A 24,692-nucleotide genomic window follows, 5' to 3' on the forward strand; every position below is an offset into this window, starting at 1 on the left:
ACTTAGGTTTGCAAATTTCTTAGAGAGTATCACATTCTTAAAAGTCTGACACAAATATCACAGAGATCAAGATGTTTCTCCACTATGAAACTTCATCTTTCAGCATCTGCCTGAATGCAGATCTCAGCAGCAGGGGAGAGAAACACACTCTTTCTCTCTATCGCTAGGGGCAGGACATGGCCTCCTTTTGAAAGTGGGAAGTCAAGCCAATGAGAAACGACATGCTTTTCTGGCCTTCAGGGAGATGAAACCATTGTCCGGCTTGCTCTGGTCAGTCTGGTGAAGGAGGTTCTGGGCTGCTGATCAGAGGCCTTGACAACACGCACAAAAGAGCCAGTGCAAACACTGACACTTCACAAAATCATAACCTGGAGAGACCAAAGCCAAACTCAGGCTGCCGACTGTGTGGTTTAGCTCAGTACTAAGATGCATTTTCAAAGCACGTTTCAGAAAGAAGCACCACCACTGCCTTTGAGAATGTAGCGATCTGACACACACAGACACCTCTCTCCTTAACAGGCTGGGGGTATCTCCAGTTGTGATTTTATTGACAAACTGCTAGGCATGCAGCACTTAAATAACTAAAAACACTTGCATTTCTCTTTCTGCTTTTATGATGCACATTCGAAGAGAATTTAATAGGAAATGCAAACCACCAATGTTTGTCTTTTCGCATCAGAATAACAAATGTTTTAAATCTGTTGTTTGGGAACTTGTTAGCAGCAAATCATTGCGTAATAGTGAGTCCAAAATACTTTCCTGAAACTCACCAAGAAGATTTTAAGTGAAAACAAAACAAAACAAAACAAAACAAAACACCTCTCATTCACATTTACAGCAGAATTCACAGAAGTGGAAAGATGACAGATTTCTACCTCTGGCCCAGACATTTTATATTTGCTATGGCTTCACTTTCTGCTTAATTATATGCAACAAAGAGTATCTTTTTGCTAATAAGTAGAACTGAAATTCTACCTTTTAATTTGTCCACAAGCTATAATAACCCACTGAGAGTATCTATAAGTAGCATTATTAATACAAGACAGAGGCAATCTTACCATTATACTCCTTTAAAGAATTCCCAATTTTAGAGGCTAAGTGAAACCTAGTCCGAATTCGCTTCATTCCAATCTGATTAGGGTCCCCCTTTCTCCCCTCATTCTTTATCTCAAACACTCAATGGTTGGAGAAATTTTCCAGAAGAATGAATATATTTGGAAATAAGAACTTATTCATATTCCAAGAAAAGAATCCCCAAAGACATTTCTGTGTAGTTCCTTAGCCTCCCATGCTAGGTGCTGAGATCCTGGGGTAAGTATGAAAGGATTCTTTCTATATATTTCTCCTTGAGACAGATTTCTTCTGTTCTTTTCCAGCATGTCTATGGCACAACTGGGAGAAAAATGCCAATGCTTTCACCTTCTGAGAACTTACCTAATTATCTTTTACTCCTCTCAGCCTTATAGTCTACCTACCAGCTCCAAAATTTATGAAACATCTAGTAGTAAATAAGGCAGGGCTCTGGCATCAGAAAAGCCTCGGTTTGCATGTCCACCCTGACACTGTTGTTTGATCCTGGACAAATTATTTAAGTTCTCTAGTTCTTTATTTATATTGTGAGGGAGAATAACAATTGTTTGTAGTGCTCCACGCCTGATACACACAAAACAATCCATTATAACATTAAACTTATTATACTATAATGATATTACTGTTTGGCAATTATTTTTCTGCTAAATAGAGTAAGAAGCAGGAAATGTGTAAAGTTTGCATGTATTCCAGGTAGAAACAGACATGTCAAAACCAGGTTACTATAAGTATAGTAACTTCCTAAGGCCCAGAGGACTCTATTAGGTACAGTGGAACACAAATGTTCTAGTGCAGACTTTATGTTTGGAGGTACACAATGAGGAAAAGGGAACTGGGAATTCATTAGAAATTAAAGAGTCTGGAACTGGGTCAAGAGAGCTGGGCCCTTCTTGGGTTGAGCTGGGCCCTTCTCGGGTTGAGCTGGGCCCTTCTCTGCTGTTCGTGAGTTCTGTGGCCACAGGAGAATCTCTCATGGAGCCTTTGTGACTTATTTTACAAGGGCTCAATATTTCCTGCCACACCCACATCAAAGAGTTGTGTGGAATAAATGAAATAGTATATGTGAACATGTTCTGTAAACTAAAGGTGAAGTTAAAGGTATCAAATGCAGTGTTTTTATGTTTCTATGTGCTACCAGTTACACATTAATAAAATATGTGATTAGATCTGTAAATAACACCTCAAGAAAATTCAGTTTATCAAAGTCCAGATTGACCCAAAATACCTAATTTCATTATAAGAATTTTAAGAGTAAATTTCCTTGTGCGCTATTATTTGCTTCAAAAAGGTTTGATTCAAACATTATTTTTATAGATCAGATATTGCAGAAGGTAAGATACACTGGTAGTATGTGAAATATTGTAGTCACGTGTTTATGTTAATGTTCATTCACACACCAAGGACACAAACAAGTGCTTAAGCAAAGCCTTCCTCACAATCATTTCAAACTTCTCTCTACTCTGCAATGTACACTTTTTTGAAAATGAAGATAATGTAAAGTATAATCTCTTTGGTGAATTAATACATAATGAGGAAGCTTTTGCATTCAACCCTGATAAGAAATAAAAGTATTAACTGTTCGGAAGTTCAAGCAGGCTCTTTTTAGGATAGAATAACATTTTATTCATTCCTGAACTCTAAGCAACTAAAACATAGCAGGGGCTGCTTCATAAGCGTAGTTGAATCATTGTGGTTGAAGGTATCAGAAACTAACATGGAAACAAAGGTGTACTTAAAAATCAATCAATCCAAGTTCACCTTGAGGATAATAAAACCCACGACTGTTTGTCACCAGAACTGTCCATATACAGGGCCTGGCTGTTTCCCCTTGATGGTGCCTTTACTCCAGGACTGGCTTCCTTCACTCCAGCCTGGTTGACGTAGTCTCAATTATTAATACATTTTCCATCAAGGCTTGGAAGACCTTTGGCCAAAGCTATGTGACTCTAAAACTGCCTCCAAAAATTAGGAAAACCATGTTCTCTACCCTTCTACAGCACACTCATCTTGAGAATCTGAGTTCTATCATTTCTTCTTCCACAAACTACTATATTTGAGAGTCCAGCAACTTCACTTTGGAAGCAAAGGTACACTGGGTAATGCACTATTTGTTGATGTCCTCTCCTCTAGTCCCATGAATTAATACAGACCTGACTGCATAGGCATAGACCTCATCATGTGTCCATCATTCTTTAATTCCCTACAATTGTTTTTGTAACCAGCATCTATCATGCTGGGAATTATGAGAAAACACAGGCAAACAAAATGGTGGTCCTAACCCTAATGAAAACAAGACAAAGAAGGTTGCTAAAACAGTAAGAGGGATTTGTTAAGATTACCAAAATCTGCATAAGGAGACCCTGGTTTGAGATGTATTCTCTAAGAGAAAAGGAAAGAAAGAAATTCACCAATAACAACAAAGGAGCTTGATGAATAAGAGGCTGAAATGGCAACACTTAGGTCCACCCACGTCCTCCCTGCAAAGTCACAGCCCACTTTACACGGCACTGGGTGTGTGGCATCTGCAATTGAGTCTCCCTCTTCCATCCACAGAGGCACATTTCACAGCCCCTTCAATATAGCATTGCAGAATGCTAACTTGCTAAGTGCTAGGGTTGTTCACTTTCGAGTTGCTCGCTTTGGAGCACAGAAGGTTAGAAAAGATATAAAGAGGTTTGAAGAATCAAAGGAAGAAAAAAGGGAAGGAAGAAAAAGGAGAGGCCTATACTTATGTTTCTTTGATTTCCTTTGACTTTAGTTCACCCAATCTCATTTGTACAGGGTAGATTGAAATCATGACTTGAAATTAGTTATGTGGTGTAGCTTACATTTCTACATGTATTATTGTATTCAGTCTCATCTGAATCTAAATTATACTTTACGCTAGATTTTACTTTCAAATCCTGATTTCCAAGACATCTGCTATTCACCACTTAGGGCTTAACAGACACAAACATTCATCTTTTATAACTAACAGAGTTTGGTAATATTAAGGGCAGAATTCCAGTCCGATAATTAACTGTTCAAACTTCTCTGCACTTTGATTGAGCACAACATATTGGCCAGTGGATCTCCAGCCCACAGGCACCCTGACCTACTCTCTGCTCACTTCATTCTAGCCATTGCTCTGCTCTAATATTGTATTGGTCTGTGATCTACAATCTCTGCTTTGACTAAACATTTAGTAGAACCCCTCAGCAAAGTCCTCCTGCTTCCCTTCCTGGTCACAACCTTCCCATAGCACTGCCCCATAGTCCTTGATGATTGACCACCAGTCTGGTGCAGTCCCAGGTCCCTCCCTTCCTGGGCACTGCCCTCAAGAGCAGCCCTCTCTGAACGAGACTTAACTCCTAGTTCTCACATCCACTTCTGCCTTCAGGTCCTAGGATGGAGTAGTTCATGCTGGCACAGCAGGAGCACAGGCACAAACACATTCAAGTTAAAATCTTTCTAGTCTTAACCCATAGTATTCTGAAGTAGAACTTTAATCAAGTTTTGAACCCCTTTGTAGGTTAATAAACCAGCAGAGAGTCTTTGGCTGCTTGACATTAAGGCTTTGTCCCATTGAGGACTGGAGACATGGGGAGGAATAGCAAGAGACGAAAACAGGAAAGCTTGACAGACAGCTTTCTTTAACATTGTGGCGAGTAACATGGAAGACACCATATTTAAGAACGTTAGAACACTTCACTGAGATTAAAAAAGGACTTCTTTAGTTTACTTTTCTGTATTTTTTTCTTTTTTTTTTTTTTTTTTGAGATGGAGTCTCACTCTGTCACCCAGGCTGGAGTGCAGTGGCACCATCTCAGCTCACTGCAACCTCTACCTCCTGGGTTCAAGCAATTCTCCTGCCCCAACCTCCCAAGTAGCTGGGATTACAGGCATGTGCCACCACACCTGGATAATTTTTGTATTTTTAGTAGAGACAGGGTTTCGCCATGTTGACCAGGCTGGTCTTGAACTCCTGACCTCAAGTGGTCCACCCTGCTCAGCCTCTCAAAGTGCTGGGATTACAGGCGTGAGCCACCATGCCCGGCTGACTTCACTTTTTGTTACCCAGACTTTGGATTTTGCCACAGATTCCCTTTCAGTGGTATCATTAAGTTTTATTTCTCTCTTTGTCTTCAGATCACATGGTGATCTCACATCATTGTTTCCTAGTGTAAAAATGCACAGCCTTTCTCCCTCACCTTTCATCACTTGCTATGAAAAGAGAATCATGTTTTAAGATGACCATAATAAAACTGCATAAAAAATGGATTCATGGCTGAAACTAAAGAATAACTGAGTGGACTTGGGTTATTTAGCCAACACATATGTCTACTTATACATAAGCAACACATCCTCACAAAGCTGGTGCATTGAGCTCTTAACTGAAAACTGCGCATCAACCTTTCTCCTAGGTTTTGAGTTGAGTGGCTCATTGGCAAACCTACACTGCTTTTCCTGCCCCTCTACTGCATTGTACTATGAGACTTTCAAACAAAGAATGAAGCCATAAAACAAAACGACTGAATATTGGGCTCTGCCTGGCTCCCAGGCTTTCTACTATTCTCGTGACTTGGCCTCGACAAAATCTAAAGTGACTGGTTATTTGTGGGTCAACTTCATCCCATCCTTACCAGTCATGGCGTTAGACAAAAGACTCAGCACCACTCACCCTCTGGGGCAGTCTGACTGTGGTCTGAGGCCCCTGCTTAGGTATTAGGCTTCAGCTCAGTCCCCAAGTCTCAACTCATGACTTTCTGTGTACAGACAAATATGTAACCTGTTTTCAGGGACTGCTGCCTCTCTTGGTAAGCCATCCGCAGTATCGTCTCTTGAAGAGAGCCATCTGACATTTCTTGTATCACCCTTCTCAGAGGCCAGGGCCTCATTCCCTCCTGACATTCCTAGTGGCTGCTTGTCCATGTGAACTTTTTTTTCTTTTCTTTTCTTTTTACCTTTTACTTTTTATTATTATTATTTTTTTTTTGAGATGAGGTCTCACTATACTGCTCAGGCTGGTCTTGAACTCCTGAGCTCAAGCAATTCTCCTGCCTCAGCCTCCCAAAATGCTAGGATGACAGGTATGAGCCACCATGCCCAGCCAGTCCATGTGAACGTCTAAGCATCACCTGTTCCTGCTGCTTATGAGGATAGCCCACAACCTCACAGTGGCTGCAGTGAAGGCTCCATACCAAAGCTTCCTGACCACTTTCTAGGGCCACTGTCGGGCCCTCCAGAAAGCCTGTCCCATGGCAGATGGACTTCCTCCCTTTCCTGCCTCACTTCAGGGCACACATCTTCCCTTCTCCACTGGTCCATCCTACTGAATCTGACCAGACACAGACAGACATGCCATAAAATGTTGGGGGGATGGGGGAAAGGCAGTGCATAAAGCTTAAGAGGAAAAAAGCACCCTTTTTACAGAGCTATTCTGAATCAGAACACAGTTAAAATTTGGAGTGGCAAGGGACCTTAGAGATTATGTAGCAGAGGGTTATAAAAATGTTCTATTTCTAAAACCAGTAAAATTTCCGCCCAGAAAATGGGGATGAATGGGGAAGAAGGAAGTGATGCAGGGTCATCCACCTCCTGCTGCTCTTATCATCATGACAAGAATACCAGAAATATGGGAAAGATAAAATTTCGTAGTTTGATAAAACTGCATACATTTAGCTTTATGCAAAATTCACCAGATTGTCTTTCTTTCTCCTTTCACCCCATAGTTTATCTCCAAACCAGTGAAAACCAGCATTTGGGAACTACAGAACAAGGCCAACATTCTGGTTTTACAAATAGAAAAACAGTAATCTGACCCTATTCAATGATTCTTTCAAGACGGCTAGCCAGTGGGCAACAGATACGGCTGCGTGGAGTCCCTGTTCAGCTTTCTTCCTATTGGATTTGCTAAAGCAAGTTTTCTGTGATTTCTCTGTTGATATTAATATTTGGCAAAACTGACTCACTCTCTTCTAGCAACTCCAAAGAAGCATACAAATACACACAGATGGATCATGAGAAGGGATCCCCAAAATCAGGTAACAGAGGCAGTGTAACTTCAGAGGTAATTTTTCTCCTTTTGCATTCTGAGAAATAAATCCTACAGAATTGTTTCAATAGTAGTCCATGTTAGACTGAAAGTTCCATTTTGAATTGAGAGGTATGATTTCAAGATGGTATTCTGATAAGGATCGTACTGAATCTATAGATCACGCTGGGCATTTTAACAATATTGATTACTGCAATCCATGAACACAGGATATGTCTCCAATTTTTTATTTCATTGAATTTGATTTCTCAAAAAATTTGTATTTCTCACTGAATTTTTCCATTGAATTTTATTTCTTCTATTTTTTTCATTGATGTTTTATAGCTTTCAGTGTAGAGATCTTTTGCTTCCTTAGTTAAATTTATTCCCAAGTATTTTTTTTTTGTAGCTATTGCAAATGGGATTGTTTTCCTTTTTAGAGAGTTTGCTGTATAGAATAGCTACTGATTTTTGTAAGTTAATTTTGTAGCCTGCAATGTTAATGAATTCATTTATCCTGTTTTTCAGTGGAGTTTTCAGGGTTTCCTATATATATAAGTTTAATGTTGTCTGCAAACAAGGACAATTTAACTTCTTCCTTTCCAATGTGAATGCCTTTTATTTCTTTCTCAGTCATTCTTGATCAGTTGTATCCCAAAATATTGTTTCTGCCTTCACTTATTCCCATTCATTCTTTTCCCCCCTCTACTCATTCAAGTCTTCCTAAAGTAGCACAGGAATTTGCTCTTTGGCACTGAAGTGAATAAATCATCCTTAATCTGGCATGTGAATGAATATTCAGTCACTTTCTGTAACTTTGAGAGCTATCATCAACTACTTCTGCTTCATTAATTCTAAGAAATTTTAGTTGATTGTAGCAGTTTAATGTGGTTTTTATAAAACATAAAAAAGATAGCCATAAAATTATATGCTTCTGCTGGGAAAAAAATGAAAGATCAAAATTTCTACAAAAGAATGATTTCAGCCCCAGACTCTCTTGCCTGTTCAAAAAGGAGATCTGCAAAACTGGCTTTGTCACCAGAAGAAAAGATTATTCCAATTTCTTTTGGTGGTAAACTCTGACCCTGAAGCAATGCAATGCTAAGCAGATAGCCTATTTCTGTCCCTTTCATCCACAGATTTCAAAGTGCAAATGAGAGGAAGGTGATATTTCAGACCTTTTCTGAGTTGAGATGGAGGATCAGAAGCCACAAGATTTAAGTGGCTTGTTCATTGTTAGGCATAAAGGTGGAGGTGAGAGAGCACTGTTGGTCTGACTCATTCTGCATTTTTCTTATAAAATGATTCAAATCAGCCCTGTGGGATCGAAGGGACTCACCCGGGCTTCAGTGAGGCTGGACATGACTTCTGTGAAATTTATGCGTGAGCATCTAAAGCTAGGATTTGGCTTCATAATAGCTTGAAACAAACATTTGATAAGTAGAAAGTTCACCTTCCTCAGAAAGATTACCGATTGAACCTTCGACTTCATTTTCCTATTGTTCACTAAGGTTTCTGAGACAATACAGAATTTTTGCATAAAAGTGATGATCTGTATTTTCAGGATGTCATTGAGAACACCATATATATGTATATGTATATGTGTGTGTGTATATATATGTACAGTATATGTATATGTGTGTGTGTGTATATATGTGTGTGTGTGTGTGTGTATATATATATATATTTTTTTTTCCCCCCCCTCAAAAGAGCCTGGATACTAACACTGTGGAAAAATGGCTGTTTCTTGTCAAGGTCAGGATGGAAGGAGATTCATGAAGATATGATTCCTGTGTTAAAAAAAAAAAAAAGATTCGGGACATGTTCTTACCATTCTCAATGCCTATATGTACGTTTATTAAATGGGACAGGCATTATCCAGTGCTCTGACACATCCACGGAATGCCTACAGCATCTGTAAAATCCTCTGTGGCTCTGGGGAAGATTTCAGAAACTCTTAGCTCAACTGTTTTGTCATTCTCCATTGAGACAGGGGCAGCTTATCACTGGTAGGTAAAATCTTTTCCTGGTCCCCGTTTTCAAAGAAAACTGTGAATATTTATAAAATGGCTTGATGAAGTCATCAGAGACTCTCTAAAGCCACAACACAGAAGTTTCCTTACCCAGACTTTAATTTCCAACTCATCCTGGACCACCTCAATTGCACAATTTTATATACCAGTGGAATCCAGGGCCAAAAGGAACATAGCTCCCTTGCAGTTTTAGTTACAATGATGACTGTGAAGAAAGATGGATTCATTAGAGGTACAGCATTCCATTCAAATATTCCTAAGATTCCTCTGGTGTCTCCCGAAATCCAAGTTAAACTCTCAAATGAGGTCAGGACTGTAAACCTGGCTGAGTGACCTGACCCTTTCATCAGTCCCCAGACCACCTGTAAGGGGCAGGAAAGCACCTCCACCCTCTGCGTAGGTGGCTCTGGCATCTGCTGAGATGGCATCTCTGGAGGGGGAAAGTAGCCTGGCTGGGCACAGTAATGGTATGTGTTAGTCCAGGATTTACTAAGCCGTAAAGAGAAACACTCAGAAAAAGGTGACTTAGTGACAATGCTGCAAGGCATAGATGTAGAAACAGTCATCTTTTTAATGAAAACTGGTTTACTGAAATTTATTTTCGGTGCCTCTTCACTGAATTTGCAAATGAAGCAAAACCAAGATTGGTTCCATGAGGCAGGCACTTGCTGTTGGTAATATTGATGCTTTCTTTGTATTCAGTACTTTTATTTTAACCCAAATCAGCTTATTCCTAGAGGAAAAGGGGCATTTTATTCCTAGGAAAAAATAAACTGGAGTCATAGAAAGGTCTATTTAAGATACGGCAGCCTGGGAAGAGCTGGAGCTGGCATGATTCTGGGGGTTGGAGGACACACTGCCCGGGCAAGAGGAACCCCTTACAATAAGATACCCCACAAAGGGTTGGCGACAATACTATGAGCTTCCATAACATTTACCTAAGGTCTCTTCCAGAAGAATCAAATTTAAACATCTACTTAAAAATTCCAGCCCTGGCCAGGCGCGGTGGCTCACGCCTGTAATCCCAGCACTTTGGGAGGCCGAGGAGGGTGGATCACAAGGTCAGGAGATCGAGACCATCCTGGCTAACATGGTGAAACCCCGTCTCTACTAAAAATGCCAAAAATTAGCCGGGTGTGGTGGCAGGGGCCTGTAGTCCCAGCTACTTGGGAGGCTGAGGCAGGAGAATGGCGTGAACCCGTGAGGCGGAGCTTGCAGTGAGCCCAGTGAGCCGAGATGGCGCCACTGAACTCCAGCCTGGGCAACTGAGAGAGACTCCGTCTCAAAAAAAAGAAAAAATTCCAGCCCTTCACACTGCCTTTATTTCCTCACAAATTATTCTCCTGTATCTAAAGTAGATGACACTTTGCTGAGCTTACAAATCTTTGTCACCCAGAACCCCAAGCTACTGAAGAACTAGATATTAGGGCCCTTAGAAGTATGGAAGCTTGATTACCACGTGAGTTGAGTTGAAAGTCCTTTACTATGTTTAGATTTTCTTCTTATTTTGTGATTGAGAAGAATACTAAGATGTTCCTATCAGGGAAGCAATATAGTCTGGAAGGTAAGAGATCTGTAGTAGACAGGGATGTGTGTTCCAGCTCTGCCACTCATCAGCTATACCAATTGGGGCAAGTTAACTAACCTCTCAGGGCCCAAGTTTTATTTTTATAAAATGGCAATAATGTTATCAGCTACCTCAGGGAACTGATATCAACAATAAAAATACTTAGTATTTATTGACCATATATAATGCAAAATACTTTCCAAGTTTTATATATAATGATCTCATGTTTTTAAATTTATTTTTTCTGAGACAGGGTCTGGTTCTGTCACTCGGGCTGGAGTGCAGAGGTACAATTTCTGTCACCCAGGCTGGAGTGCAGTGGCACGATCACGGTTCACTACATCCTCAACCTTCTGGGCTCAAGAGATCCCCCACCTTAGTCTCCCGAGTAGCTGGGACCACAGGCACTTCCCACCACATCTGGCTAATTTTTTGTATTTTTTGCAGAGACAGGGTCTCACCATGTTGCCCAGGCTGGCCTCAAACTCCTGGGCTCAAGTGATCTACAGGCATCAGCCTTCCAAAGTGCTGGGGCATGAGCTACTGCAGCCGGCCCTATAATGATTTCATTTGATGATCACAATATGTCATTGAGTTGGGTGCTATTACTATTCCCATTTTATACAGATGAGAAAACAAGCTTAGAGGAATCATGATCACGTTTAAGCCAGAATTTGAATGCAGGCCCTCTGACTTCAGGGGCAGGCTGTGACCCACTACTACACTGTGAATTACTTGACATAAAGAATATAATATGCTTAGAATAGTGACTGAAATATAATAAAAATGCAATAAAAGTTTTGATGTAGTTAATGATAAAATAGCATTAATGAATACAATAGTATTTATAAAATATTAAAACCTATTAAATGCTTAATGTGAGATATTCCATTTTGTTAATTGGCAGTTAACTCTTTGGGGGCAGACACTGAGATTCACTTATTTTTATAGCTTTAGATTTTAGTAGAGCATTTATGGCAGAGGGGCTGTATGAATATCTATCAAATGAAGAATGATTCCATTGGAATCATCAGTACTACAAAGAAAAGTTAAGATATATTCAACTGGTCTAAGCAAAAACATATCTAGAACACAGATTGATGCCACTTTTTGGCCTTCTATACTACAGGTACATTCCTTATTATTGGCAAGCCTTCACAAGACTCTTATCTTAAACCATGTAGAATATAAAGAATTGTGTTGTATTTTTGTTCTTATTGAATAGTATTTATCAAGCACTCATCTCCTTCCCAAATTGGGCGGAAGACACAGTGAACGATTAAGGGCTGCTTTCCCCTTAACTGAATCAAAATCGCATGCTGCAAAGTCTTAAGTAAGCTGTTAGGTATTTGGTTTGAAGGAATCAAAGATTATGAAATTCATTTCTAATGATATGTGTTTTAAAATTTCTAGTACAATATCATAAATAAAAAATACTCATTCCCTCATAACATTTTGGTTTATGATACTGCCTTTTAGGAAAGCTCATACTTATAGAAGAAGAATGAGCTTTCCTGAAAGGCAATATCATAAACCAAAATGTTAATTTTAGCAAGTTTACTAAAATCTCCACTGTAAAAATGAGAAAATCAGGGGGCAAAAAAAGCTTTGTGTCTTGTTCAAGGTGAGTCAACCAATAAATGGCAGAACCAAGACTTGGTCTCCTGATTCAGTGACATTTTCAAGCATCTGAAAAGAAAAGTGGCCTTGGAACAATGACATTTGAATAAGACAAGAGAACAGACAAGCTTCAGAACAGTTCAAACATTCAGAGCTAAGTGGCATTATGTAATCACACACATTTGAATGTCCTTTCTAGTTTCTAAATCGTTGTTCTTTTCCCAAGGACAAATTTTCTTGAGATTGCTTCCATTTTTAAATTGAAGAAAAAAGAGCAAATGAAAGAAGTTAACTACAATCATGCTACTGAACATCATACTTTCACGCAAGTCAAAAAACATTTCTAGAAAAGTGTTATAATTATGTTTAATAACACACATTTAGACATAGATGCAGTGATAAATGATTACTACTAAAATCCTGAATATACTCAAGTCAATATTTCACATTTAAACTATAAAGTTTGCAACTGAAGGTAAACCACTGTAAACAAGAGTACATGTGTGGACATTTGCTCTCATCCAACGTTCTGTGCGGCTGTTTTTAAGGCTGAAGTAATAACATCCCTTGTCCCATGCGGATCTAATGGTCTGCACGTAAAAGACTGTCTCTCTGGAACTATCAATGCTGGTGACAGACAGCAGGTCTCATAGGAGGAAGTCACATGCAATAGTTACCTAGGCATGTAAAGGACTCTCTCCGCCACCACGAAACCCACCCTAAAGAAGAGATTGCTGGCTGGAATGAACGGGAACACCAGGAACAACAAGCCGACTAAAACCTCCTTGTGCTCCAGTCTCTGAAACACACAATAGTGAAGGATACATTAACTTCTGTTGAATTCCACATCAGGCAGCATTTAACCATCTCCTTCATTTTCAGGTTCTCAATGAAGAAATGAATAAATTAGACCAATATAAACCTATTGACCGGCATGCTGAATTTAACAGAGAAAGCCAATAGGCTAAAATGGCTGGCGTGTCAAAACACACACATGTACCCCGACACACATTTGCCACCCAGAAACGTGGATATTGGCACAATAGAGTCAGTGACCGCTGTTTGTTGTTTAGGGCTGGCTTTGGAGCAACCCTGCCTCTGGGTTCTGGCTCCATTCAGAAACCCTGTCTTTCCAGACACCCCATTCTCAAAGAGCAAAGCAGCTGGCTAAAATCAAACACAGTAAGGCACTGCAGAGAATGTAATTATTTCTTCCCAAAATATAATATATTTTCTTTAAAAAATTCACCAGGAGAAGCAAAGTTTAACATCAAGAAAATCAAATACTAATGATAAAATTTGGTACGCCAAGAGAGAGAGAATCATTTGAATTGTAGTGTACCTTCACACCTCTCAAATTAGGCTGGCAAGCAAGTATTTACTCCATCGATTTTTTTGAATAAAAAATCATTATAATAATTCATTAAATTGACAAAGAACTTTCTCTGTTATTATATATAATTATTTGCAAAGATTGTTCTGTCACTTATAATTAACAGAAAAAAAACTTCTGTTTATTACTGATAATATGTTGCAATGACATTGTAAAAACTCATTTGTATTTCCATGTGTACTTATGGTATAGACATATTTGAAGAGAGTTATATCTAAAACAGATCTTAATGTACTGGAGAATATGTACTTTTTAAGTTTAAGAAAAAAATCAAATAGACTGTCCATATTTCAACTTCTAATGTTCCCTTTAAGCATTTTAAAGTCTATTACTTTTAATAATTGGAAAAGAATAAGTAAAAGAATTTCATAAATATAAATAAAATTCCCTAATAAAAGCTACAAATAGTTTAACTATACAAAGTATAAAGATTTTAAACATCTTGGGATACTTGTCACCTTGATGTTATTAAAATCTTTGTTTTACTGACTAAAACATATAGGGTAATATAATTTCTGAGAGTGATTCCATATGATTGGACAGTTGCCCTTAAATAATTAATGAGTCTATAAGTAATGATCTCATTTTGACCTAAAGGAACCAGAATTTAAAGGAAGAAAAAAATAGATTATGCAACAAACCTTCAACTCATGATCTACCAAAACTGACCAAAAAGGGTAAAGAAAAAAAGAATGAATTCATTTTATTTAAAAGCTGCAAACTCTCTTTCTAATTTAGACTATACTTTGAGTTTAGAAAGTACATTTCAATTTGAGAATTTAAACTGTACAGTTTATTTATTTGTTTACATTTAAATTTTTATTTTCGATTTGGGGTACATGTGTAGGTTTATTACAAGGGTATATTATGTGATGCTGAGGCTTAGGCTTCTATTGTTTCTGTCACCCAGAGAGTGTATATAATACCCAATAGGAAGTTTTTCAGCCCTTGCCTCCCTTTCCCCTCTCTCCTTTTGGAGTCTCCAAAGTCTATTGTTCCCATCTTTATGTCTGTCTGTACCCAAGGTTTAGCTCCCACTTATAAGTGAGAATATGTGGTATTTGGTTTTCTGTTTCTGTGTTAATTTTGCTCAGGATAATGGCCTCTAACGGCCTCCATGTTGCAGTAAAAGATATGATTTTGTTCTTTTTTATGGCTACTTAGTATTTCATGGCGCATATGTACTACCATTTCCTTATCCAATCCACTGTTGATGAGCATCTAGGTTGATTCCATGTCTTTGCAATTGTGAAAAGTGCTGTGATAAACACGTAAGTGCAGACATCTTTTTGGCAGAATGATTTTCCTTTGGGCATATACCCAGTAGTGGGATTGCTGGGTTGAATGGTAGTTCTACTTTTAATTTAATGAAAAATCCCCAAACTTATTTCTGCAGTGGCTGAACTAATTTGCATTCCCACCAACACTATATAAGCATTACCTTAAAGTACATAATTTTTTAAAATCTTCACAAGAATCCTGCATATCAAGAGCAAGTATTTCTTCTTATAATTGAAAACAGATCCCAAAGAACCAATGTCTTGTCAAATGTTCCTCATTTACTCTGAGCTTGTTATTGAGTAGTATGTTGCTGTTCCCTTTTTATAGGTACACTTTTATAGAGATAGTTGATCACTTCTTTTGACTCTTCGAAAGCTAAAATACCTTTTACAAAATTATTCACATCTTCCCAAAGAAGCTTCTAAAGAGAATGTAATACACCCTAGTAATTCATCCTAAGAATTAAGAGTGCAGGTATAGACAGAACAATGATCAGGCTGTTATCCATGTTCCTAGATACCGTTTTACCCAATGAGCCACCTCATAGCCCCTCATCAAGGTTATTGGGAAACAGCCCTCACTGGGGAGCTGAAAGAGGCTTCTCTTTATATCCCCAGCATCACACCTTCTTACCCTTCCAAGCAACGCACCTTCCTCACTATGGTGTGTGTTCACTTCTTTTTTTTTTTTTTTTTTTTTTGAGACTGAGTCTGGCTCTTTCACCCAGGTTGGACCAGGTCGGGAGGCGCCTTCCTCTCAGTCGTGGGTGTCAGTTGGGAGCACAGCCAACCTCCCTGCCTCCCCCTCACTCACCGAGACCCGTAGTGAGCAGGATGCCCATGGCACTGATCACAGCTGGGGATGTGGAGATGGGGGAAGAGTCAAGGAGCAATCAGCCTCCCACAGAAGTCTGATGTGCACACGGAAAAGCCACAGGGCTGTGTGTTCATCTGTTCCTCCACCAGGTTCTTCGGACACCAGCACAGTCTTTATTTCCTTCATGACATCATTCTAGTTGTAATTACGTGTGTAACTGGGTGTTTACTGCCTTTATTGTCTGTCTGCCTCACCAGAATGTGAGCTCCATGAGCACAGAGCACTCGTCACTTGTGTTCACTGGTGCACGACTTGTGCTTAGCTCAGTTCCTGGTGTGAGTATTTGCTGAATAAATCAATTAAGTGAATAAATGTATCAGGCAGTATACAGAGGAAAAAACTGGGTAGAAGAAGGGGAGTAGGCAGAGAGGGCTTTTTGGTGGAGGTGACATCTGGGCTTGAAATATCAATAAATGTTTACAAGGAAGGCAAATTTGGGAGTGAGGGGTGGTCACAGCTAGACACATTCTTGGGAGAAGATATGTAATGTGCAAAGCAGGGAATAAGACTGGATATGTCAGCAGGTGGCAGATAATGAGCGTTTTGCACATTTTGCTATGGAACTGACCTTCGCCTAAAGGCAGTGACTAAAGGGTCCCTTATGCATAGAAAGAAAAGTGAGTGAGTGTTCAGGGTCCACGTCCAGACTCGGGTAGTGACCCTGCCACCAACACACAAATGGTACTTGGACAGGCAATATTATCCCTTCCATCGTCAAGGTGCCTCAACTATAAAGGGAGGCAAGTATGCCTGAGCGTTGAATGCAGTTGGGTCATTACAAAGATGTCTTGAGAACCTGAAGTCCATTTTTTGGGAGTTGTGAGCTGTGAGCTTACACATAGCCCACCACCCTATCCTGCTAATCTTGTGGGGTGTTTTCCTTTGTTTTAAAACAGGAAATTGAAGACAGTGGCGCCGTGCCTAAACTCAATAAAGTTTCATTATTTTATTTCATTTTGAGAAAATTAATACTCATGAAAAAAATTCTATTTTCAAATTAAATGGATGACAGTACTCTTTGTCTTTCCTCATCCCCATTCAGTCGAGAGAGATTAAAAATATTCAAGAACAACATACTTATTTGAATAACAAGTCAATCTGCCAAGCAGAGAGCTGTAAAGTTGGGGAAAAAGTGCTTCATGGACATGGCTAAATTTTCTAGAATGAGGCAGACTGGGAGGGAACCCGATTCTGTATCCCGTGGATCACTGATGTGACAAAATTGGCTAAATAATTTATAGCTTCTTTTAGCCTAATAGATTCAGATGACACCCTAACAAAGTACGAGGAGAAAAAAGAGGAAATTCATGGCATTTTCCAAAGTACACATGGGCATTCCTTTTTAGGACAAAGAACAAAGGGAAATTCACTTATTCCCGAAGATACTAGGGAGGGAAGAGATAGGAGAATTAGGACAGCAAATAATACAGCCATTATAACACATGACATTTTATTAACTGCAACTTCAGACAAAATAATTTACTTCTCTGAGCTTTAATTTGGTGATCAACTAGACAAAAGAAAAGGAACTGATACCTATATACGTGTTATATCTGTAGGAAAAATGTGTGATAGATTTGCTATTATAGGTGTTAGGTTTGATTTTTCTTTTCTGGTTGGGAAGAAGAGAGAAAAGCATCCCCCTGGGCTGAAAGGAGGTGAAAATCCTGTTTAACACCCAGCTGGGGGTGCTGAGAGGGTCGCTCAGTCACCATCGGCACAAACACACATCAGGCCAAGCAGCTAAGGGAAGAGCAGGGCTTTTCTCGGAGCGGTAAATTGCCTCAGAGGAAATCCAGCTACTGAACCTGTCTGGCCTAGTAGCTTCTGGTTTATCCCCTCCTCTTCATACTTTCAGTTCATCTTTCAAAGTGCAGTTCACAGACAAAGACATGCGTGTGTGCGTGTGTGCACACACACTTTGATACACATGTATGCACCCTGGCCAGCAGTGTGTGGGTGTTAATAAAAACAGGGTTCCTTCCTGCCCAGTTCAATACAGACGATACACACTGCAGGCTGTTCCCTTCCAGAGAGGTGGAAAATAGGCTTATTATAGTAATTATTGTCATTATTACTATTTTTTTCTCGCCTCTAACCAAGTTTCAGAGAAATGGCACATTGCATTTAGGGCACAAGTGTGTTCACATGATTCTAAGTATTGCACAGCTATATTTCAATCCTAAGGATTTATTTGGCAGCCCTAGGATCTAGCTGTCTGCCTCCAATTTATCAATCCACAGGGAAGCTGATGACAGTAAAGCTCCCCTCTTCAGCCCTGGGGTTAAGGCATTTGCCGGCCTGACAGCTAGTATGGCTGAATACTTACTAGGCTCTCCTTTTTATATCTGTTTTTGGGTCTACTTCCTCTGTTAGACTCTGGATTCCTTGATGGTAGTCACCAATGCATATTTAAATTTATCTAGATTCCTGGCACAACACCCCTACTGCTATCTACAGGAAATGTAACTGTCAGCCTCTATTTGAGCAAATCCAGGTCTCAGGTTTATTTAAAATATTGTGAACTTTGAATCCACAAAAGCCCTTATGTTTACTGAGGCTATCAAGGTTGAAGATAATACAGACTGCATCTGATGGATGGGAAACTGACTTCATCTTCAACATTCTAACTCAGAAGCCAAGAAGAACGCTTTCAAGACCAGCATGGGCCATGCAAAGCTAGAGGAACAGAAAGCACCTGGCTGTTTTTGGGCAACTGGATTCTGCCTGAGAGCTGCACAAATGTGCCTTTATCTCACTCCCTCTGGGAAGCTGCACTGAGCCCTAAGCTGCCCTGTTGCCTACCTGGATTTCACTGCTGTGTCTGCTTTCATTTAAATTTTAACAGCCTCTCCCACCTCCAACTCTGGCAGTGGCCAGGCTCACCTATCTACAGGCACAGCTTCCATTGGATTTCTCTCCATGGCGACAGCTCTCAGCAGGTGCTGGGTGGCTGTTCCCCCCCTCCGCCCCTTCAAGCCATCTGGTAGGTGTCACCATTGCATGTGGCTTCTCTAATACTACCCATATCATTGCACATGATCCTTTCATAAACTCTCTTCAATCACCTTACTGACCGTACCACGTGTTTCCTGCCAGGACTCTGATGGATTGACCAGCAGAGTGAGAACACGGGGACAGGGAAGAACTGTGGACTCCAAAAAAGGATCAGAGCTTGGGCTGGTGTGAGCTGCTAGGAGCCGGCTCCAGCACACCCCTGGCTTGGTCCTGTACATCACACTCTTTGCATTACATTTCAGCCCTTGAGCGAAGCACCCTGTTTAAGGCCATTGAGGCTATAAAAATTTTTAAATGTTATATCGATATAGTAAAGAACAACATCAATCTGAGAGAGCTCTGTTATCTGGCAAATGGGGTTGAAACCAATCTCTCAGTAGCTGGAGAAGAGGAAGTTTTGAGTGTTTACTGCTATGACAATGATTAAATGCAACAGACTACTTCTTATGACTCAAACAAGATCTAGAATCTGAGCTCCACGACTGTAATGTGGGGACAAAGGGAATCCTGCGGCAGTCTTATGGGTAAAAAGAGTAAGGAAAGTTAAAGCCGATTCTCAGAGCCTGTTACAGCAGCCACACACCTTGGTGAGAGGGACCCTGATTCAGGCCCCAGCGGTCACAAGGCCACACTGTGAGATGTTTAGGGACAGTCCTCCTGTGACATGAGCACAACCCACATCTGAAATGTAGACATGGAAAGGTGCAATTTACATTTTTTTCCTCTTGTCTGAAAATAATGTGATACACTGAGTTGGGACAGAAAATGGCTCAGGTTCGGGATCTCAACAGTAGAGCTGCCAACCCACACTCTCTAGTTGGCTCAGGCTGGTGATATCATTTCCTCACTTTCATGAGCTCTAAAATTTACTCATAAGTGCACAGGGAGTAAATTTTTAAAAGGGGAAATGAATGAAGAAATTATACGCCCTCAGAGACAAAAGTAGACTTGTATACTTGATGTCTTCCCCAAGCCAATTTAAACATTGCTTTTTCCCATGCCAAACCTTCTTTGCCAAGAGGCACTGCCAGATGCACTAATGAACAGAGCACCGAAGGCCGATTAAAATCAGAGGATTTATAAACTGACATTTTGGATTTCTGGTCTTTGGTTCTGAACTTCATTTTTTTTTTTTTTTTTTTTTTTTTTTTGCACAGAGCCTTTTGTTTGATTTGTTTTTAATCAACAGTCTGATCCTTCTTGCAAACACCAGTTCCTGAGATTAAAACGTCTTATCTCACAACAGCAATTACCTTTCAGAGTTAAGTGAGGAAGAATCATGAAGCTCTCTGATTGCTTTACTCTAATTGAGAATAAACTAATTCCTAACTTTACATGGAAATGTAAGTTATATTCTGCTTAAGTGTGTATTTAAGTGTTTAAAAAAGAAAAGCAAAAAACTTTTAGAAGGCGCTTTATTGAAAAATATTAGTCCAGTGCAAAAATTTCTATTCACTTTAAATTAAGCAAGCACTAGTGAGGAGATAAGGGAATTAAGTAAATTAGAAAAATGTTAGTGAATAAATATTTTCCTCATTAGGATGCAACTATTACAGGAATTTATGATGACATAGAAAAAGTCAGAAATGAACTTTCTTCATTTCTGTGGTTCTGAAAAAAAATGGAAAAGGCATTAGAAAGCTATGCATTAAATTTAAAAAGTGTGACGAAGACTGGAGAGATGGAGGAGAGCTGTAAGCCAAGACATCTTCTAAAGTCTGGTTTAACTTATAAATTATTATATGTGTGTTTCACACAGATGGGGCGGGGGGCCACCCAGTAAGTTGCAAGTGGTACAGGATGGAGGAAAAGCAAATATCTTTCCAGCACATACCATACGCCAGACACTTGACTTAAATGGGCCCACTGAAATCTCATGATAATATTACAAAGTAGGTATAATTATCCCCATTGTTGTGGGTGAGGAAATTGAGGGCCAGAGAGCATGAGAGACTTCTCTTAGTTGATCCAATCAGTAAGAAGCAAGGGTTTCAAACTGAGATCTGAGTCACTCCAAAGCCTGTCCTCTTCCCACAGTCCAGGTGACTTTGGTATCCAAAGTTAATGCTAAGTGTGGGGAGAAATTTCGGCTTTCTCTACCATCTGATTTCATAGCAGAAACACTGACGACAGATGCATCCCAGGAACTGGAGGTGGCCAAGTGAGACACTGCTGAGGACCTCTAACAGAGGGTGCCATTGGTTTACTTTGCCAGATAAATGCAAGCACAAGATTGCATTCTACACTCTACAGGGATGCAACAGGATCTATGGCACAGAAGACGTATTTCTTGTCAAGTACTCTGAATGCATGTGTGAGTGGTTTGAAATGGTTCATCCACTTACCTTTTATTAAACAAATTTTTTTTTGAGATAAGGTCTTGCTCTGTCGCCCAGGCTGGAGTGCAGTGGTGCAATCTCGGCTCACTGCAACCTCCACCTCCTGGGTTCAAGCAATTCTCCCGTGTCAGCCTCCCGAGTTGAGATTACAGACATGTGCCATCATGCCCTACTAATTTTTGTTATTTTTTTAGTAGAGACATGTTTCCACCATGTTGGCCAGGCTGGTCTTGAACTCCTGACCTCAAGTGATCTGCCTGGCTCGGCCTCCCAAAGTGCTGGGATTACAGGCATGAGCCACTGCACCTGGCCTCATCCACTCATCTTGACACCCATCCTCTGAAAGAATGGACCTATACATGTCCTCTGATCACAGTGGGATAAAACATAATTTATTTGACTGATCTTAGTCACTGACTTGTAAGTCGATATCATATCTGAGAGAGCTTGAGGGGAGGACAATAATCACTTCTGACATATGACATCAAACACTGCAATGAAACTGCCCTTCTTAGTAAGGAAAGTGAAGGAGCATCCACATTCTAGTGACCACAGGGCTGTAATGAATAAGTTAAGTGGACAGGAAAGTGGGTCAAAGGCCCTCTAAATTTTAAATCTACACACATTCCTAACTTGTTATCATTCTAAGCTTCTCTCTGTAATATTCCACTGTTTATGATGAATTTTTCAGGAATGTAACACTGTGATCATCACTTCATCTTGTAACATATCTGTTATAGTTTTACTCAGGCAGATGGATTTGGAAAATCAAAAGAGTGATTCTGCTCTAAGAGATATATGTCCATGTGCATTGAGATCCAAGCGAGTGGAGTGACTCGGGAGAAAGGGGGGCTTGAGTGAGGTACACCTAGGACCCCCATCTGACACCCATGACTTCAGAGGGAGGCCGTGGCCTGAGGTGCACTAGATGGGTGACTGTGAGAACCAAGAGAGAACATCTGGGCAAAAGCTCAGCCAAGTACTGGGAACCTGTCTGGAGTAGTGGGTGGAGAGAGACAGCCAACTGCATAAGTGTCAGGGCTTTGAAGCATCATGCTTACCACATCCAGCTTTGATTGGCAAAATGGAGATGACTGTGGCAATGCCACAGAATTCTAGGTCAAGAACTCTAACTTAATAAGGGGACCCAGTGTGGAAGGGAGGTAAGAGCGCTAAATCATTTTATTCCCTCTCTAAGGATTCAATTAAGAACCAAGATGGATTTAAACATACAATAAAGCCATGAATGAATCTAGCCTTGATGAAATGGAGGAAAGAAAGGAAAAGGATAAATCAGATACATTTTCATAAATCATTTTGTTCCTAGGAAACTAGGAAATATCCATGCCTGGGAGAAGTGGTCCTCTACCTATGACTATAGCTCAGATGTTTCTGTTAAGAAGATATCCCTCAGGCAAAGTCTTCTACAGCAGGATGATCCCTTCTTTTCTGTTAAGAAAGTGACAAAATGTTTTACTTTTTCACAAAGCAAGTCACACTCACCAAAATGCATGATTCATCTATCCACTTGGAATTGTCATAAAGAAGACAGTCCCTTTGTTCTATAATCTCAAATTAATAAGGAGAAAGAGCCATAAAAAAGTACACATAGTTTCACTCTCCTAGAGAAGATCCAAATGTTTTAGAGCAGCACTTCCTAAAGATAATCATCCATCCTACTTTATCGAACTACAGAGATATGTTTGGTTTACTTCAAGGACACTACACATGAATGTAACAAGAAGTATAGTAAGTCTTCTCTTAAGAGGTAAAAGACAGAGGAAAAAAAGATGAGATTTACTTGCATGATTGAACTTCTAGAGGAATTACTATTCATGGTAGAGTTGATTCCTGTTATCTGTTAATGTACCCATCCAAAATCAAAATATCTTCTATAATCAAAACATGTTGCATCTCACTGGACAATATCCATACCCCTGCTTCTGAAATATATGGTCCTAAAAGCCTGATGGATCATTTTGTTTCCACAAAGATGGTTAAAAGGCTCTTTTCACAAATAACTGACATGATAGAATAACTATCTTCCTTCACTTTGAACTGTGTTTTCAAACAGCCTACCTGCCACAGCTTAAAAGCGCGAATTTAATGTACTAATGAAATGTGGCACAGGATGGAAACAAAGGTCCCTATGTTTGGAAAGGGTATAAAATGCTTGTAATTTTCTGAGTTCAGACATGCACACACCTGTCTTCATCATTTCAGAGCATGGGAGATGCATGCATAAAAAGACTGATGTTCACCAAATCACAACAGCTCAAAGATCTCAAGTGTATAGAAAAGAGAAGGTTTACACGATCTATATGAAGCTTGACATACAGATAAAAGTAAGAACTTAATTCAATAGTCACTAGCTGGGAGTTATATTTTTCTTGGAAAAGTCTCACAAGGGAGTAGAAAATAAAATGTTTTAGACAAAGAACTAACTTGTTTCCTCAACAAGCCTTGGCATTAAATTATTCCCCAAGTGAAGACATTGTCATTGTAAGGACCAAAATCTATAATAGGCAGAAAAACAGGGCTCACTGGCCAAAGTCACCCAAAGCAGAAGGAATTGTGGTGGACTGGAATGGAGAGAATTTTCAAACCAATGCCAGGGAAGCTGCCATTCATACGTGTTCTTCCCAATTAATCACTTTTTCATACCAAATGCCAGAGTCCTGGGTTATAAGCTAACAGGGCCAATTTGGCCATTTAAAGTTGCCAGGTTCTTCTGTAAATACTGGTGGCCTCTGGCAATTGAAAGCAGATGGGATACAAAAATGAGAGCAAGTCTGAGAAGAAGTTCTGTTAAAAGTGCAGCCATTTCTTTAGCAGTCACACACTGGCTTCTCAGGAAGCTCCAGGAAGTCCTTTCTCTGTCCTCCAGCTCTCCTGTAAGAACCTTCCAAGAAAGGTTCCCGCTGAGGTGAATGTAACACCGTCCCGAGGCAGCCACATCTCACTTTCTACTTAGATAAGGTCAAGAAAACTCCATCGAGTGCCTTCTTTTAAATCATGTTAAGCAGGTGAAGGCATAAGTTTTTAACTTATTTCAGTTAAAAGAAAAAATACATGTGGAGAGATATATATGGTGCTACTTTGGTCTTGCTTTGGAAGCTGCCACTTATTAATAATATACCAATGAAGGAGTTCTTCTAGGTGACACTTGCCTCCCCGAACTGTAACATTTCATGAATGGCCTTGCAGGGTTCCTCATCCATCATGATTCCCAGCAGTCACAGACACTGTTGTATCAAACATCTATATACACATTTCTAATTACAGCCTCCATAGAATGAAAAATGCAATTGGTTTCAAGTTCTTAGGTTACTGTTGCCTTGTTGGAAACTATAACTTTAAAAGGAATGGTTTCAAAGGAATGCTTTTTCAGGTGGTATTGCTTAAAAGGTAATAATATGAAAATGTTTTTGTTGATGCTGGGGTGGCGGTTGTTTTTGGAGGT

At 39.8% G+C, this 24,692-nt stretch overlaps 1 protein-coding gene across 10 annotated transcripts in view; it reads right to left on the reverse strand.

The window, feature by feature from the left end:
• The window catches only part of TMTC1 (transmembrane O-mannosyltransferase targeting cadherins 1), a 285,851-nt gene that overhangs the window by 91,416 nt on the left and 169,743 nt on the right, over window positions 1–24,692 (reverse strand). For 8 of the 10 annotated variants that reach the window (XM_065523950.1, XM_005570472.4, XM_005570471.4 and 5 more), the window contains one exon: window positions 13,000–13,121. The exons of the other annotated variants lie outside the window; for them this stretch is intronic. In XM_065523950.1, the coding sequence (XP_065380022.1) occupies window positions 13,000–13,121 (122 nt within the window). The remainder of the gene's footprint in view (window positions 1–12,999; window positions 13,122–24,692) is intronic. 10 annotated transcript variants of the gene reach the window in all.

The sequence above is a fragment of the Macaca fascicularis genome, chromosome 11, assembly GCF_037993035.2.
Source record: "Macaca fascicularis isolate 582-1 chromosome 11, T2T-MFA8v1.1".
NCBI lineage: Eukaryota > Metazoa > Chordata > Mammalia > Primates > Cercopithecidae > Macaca > Macaca fascicularis.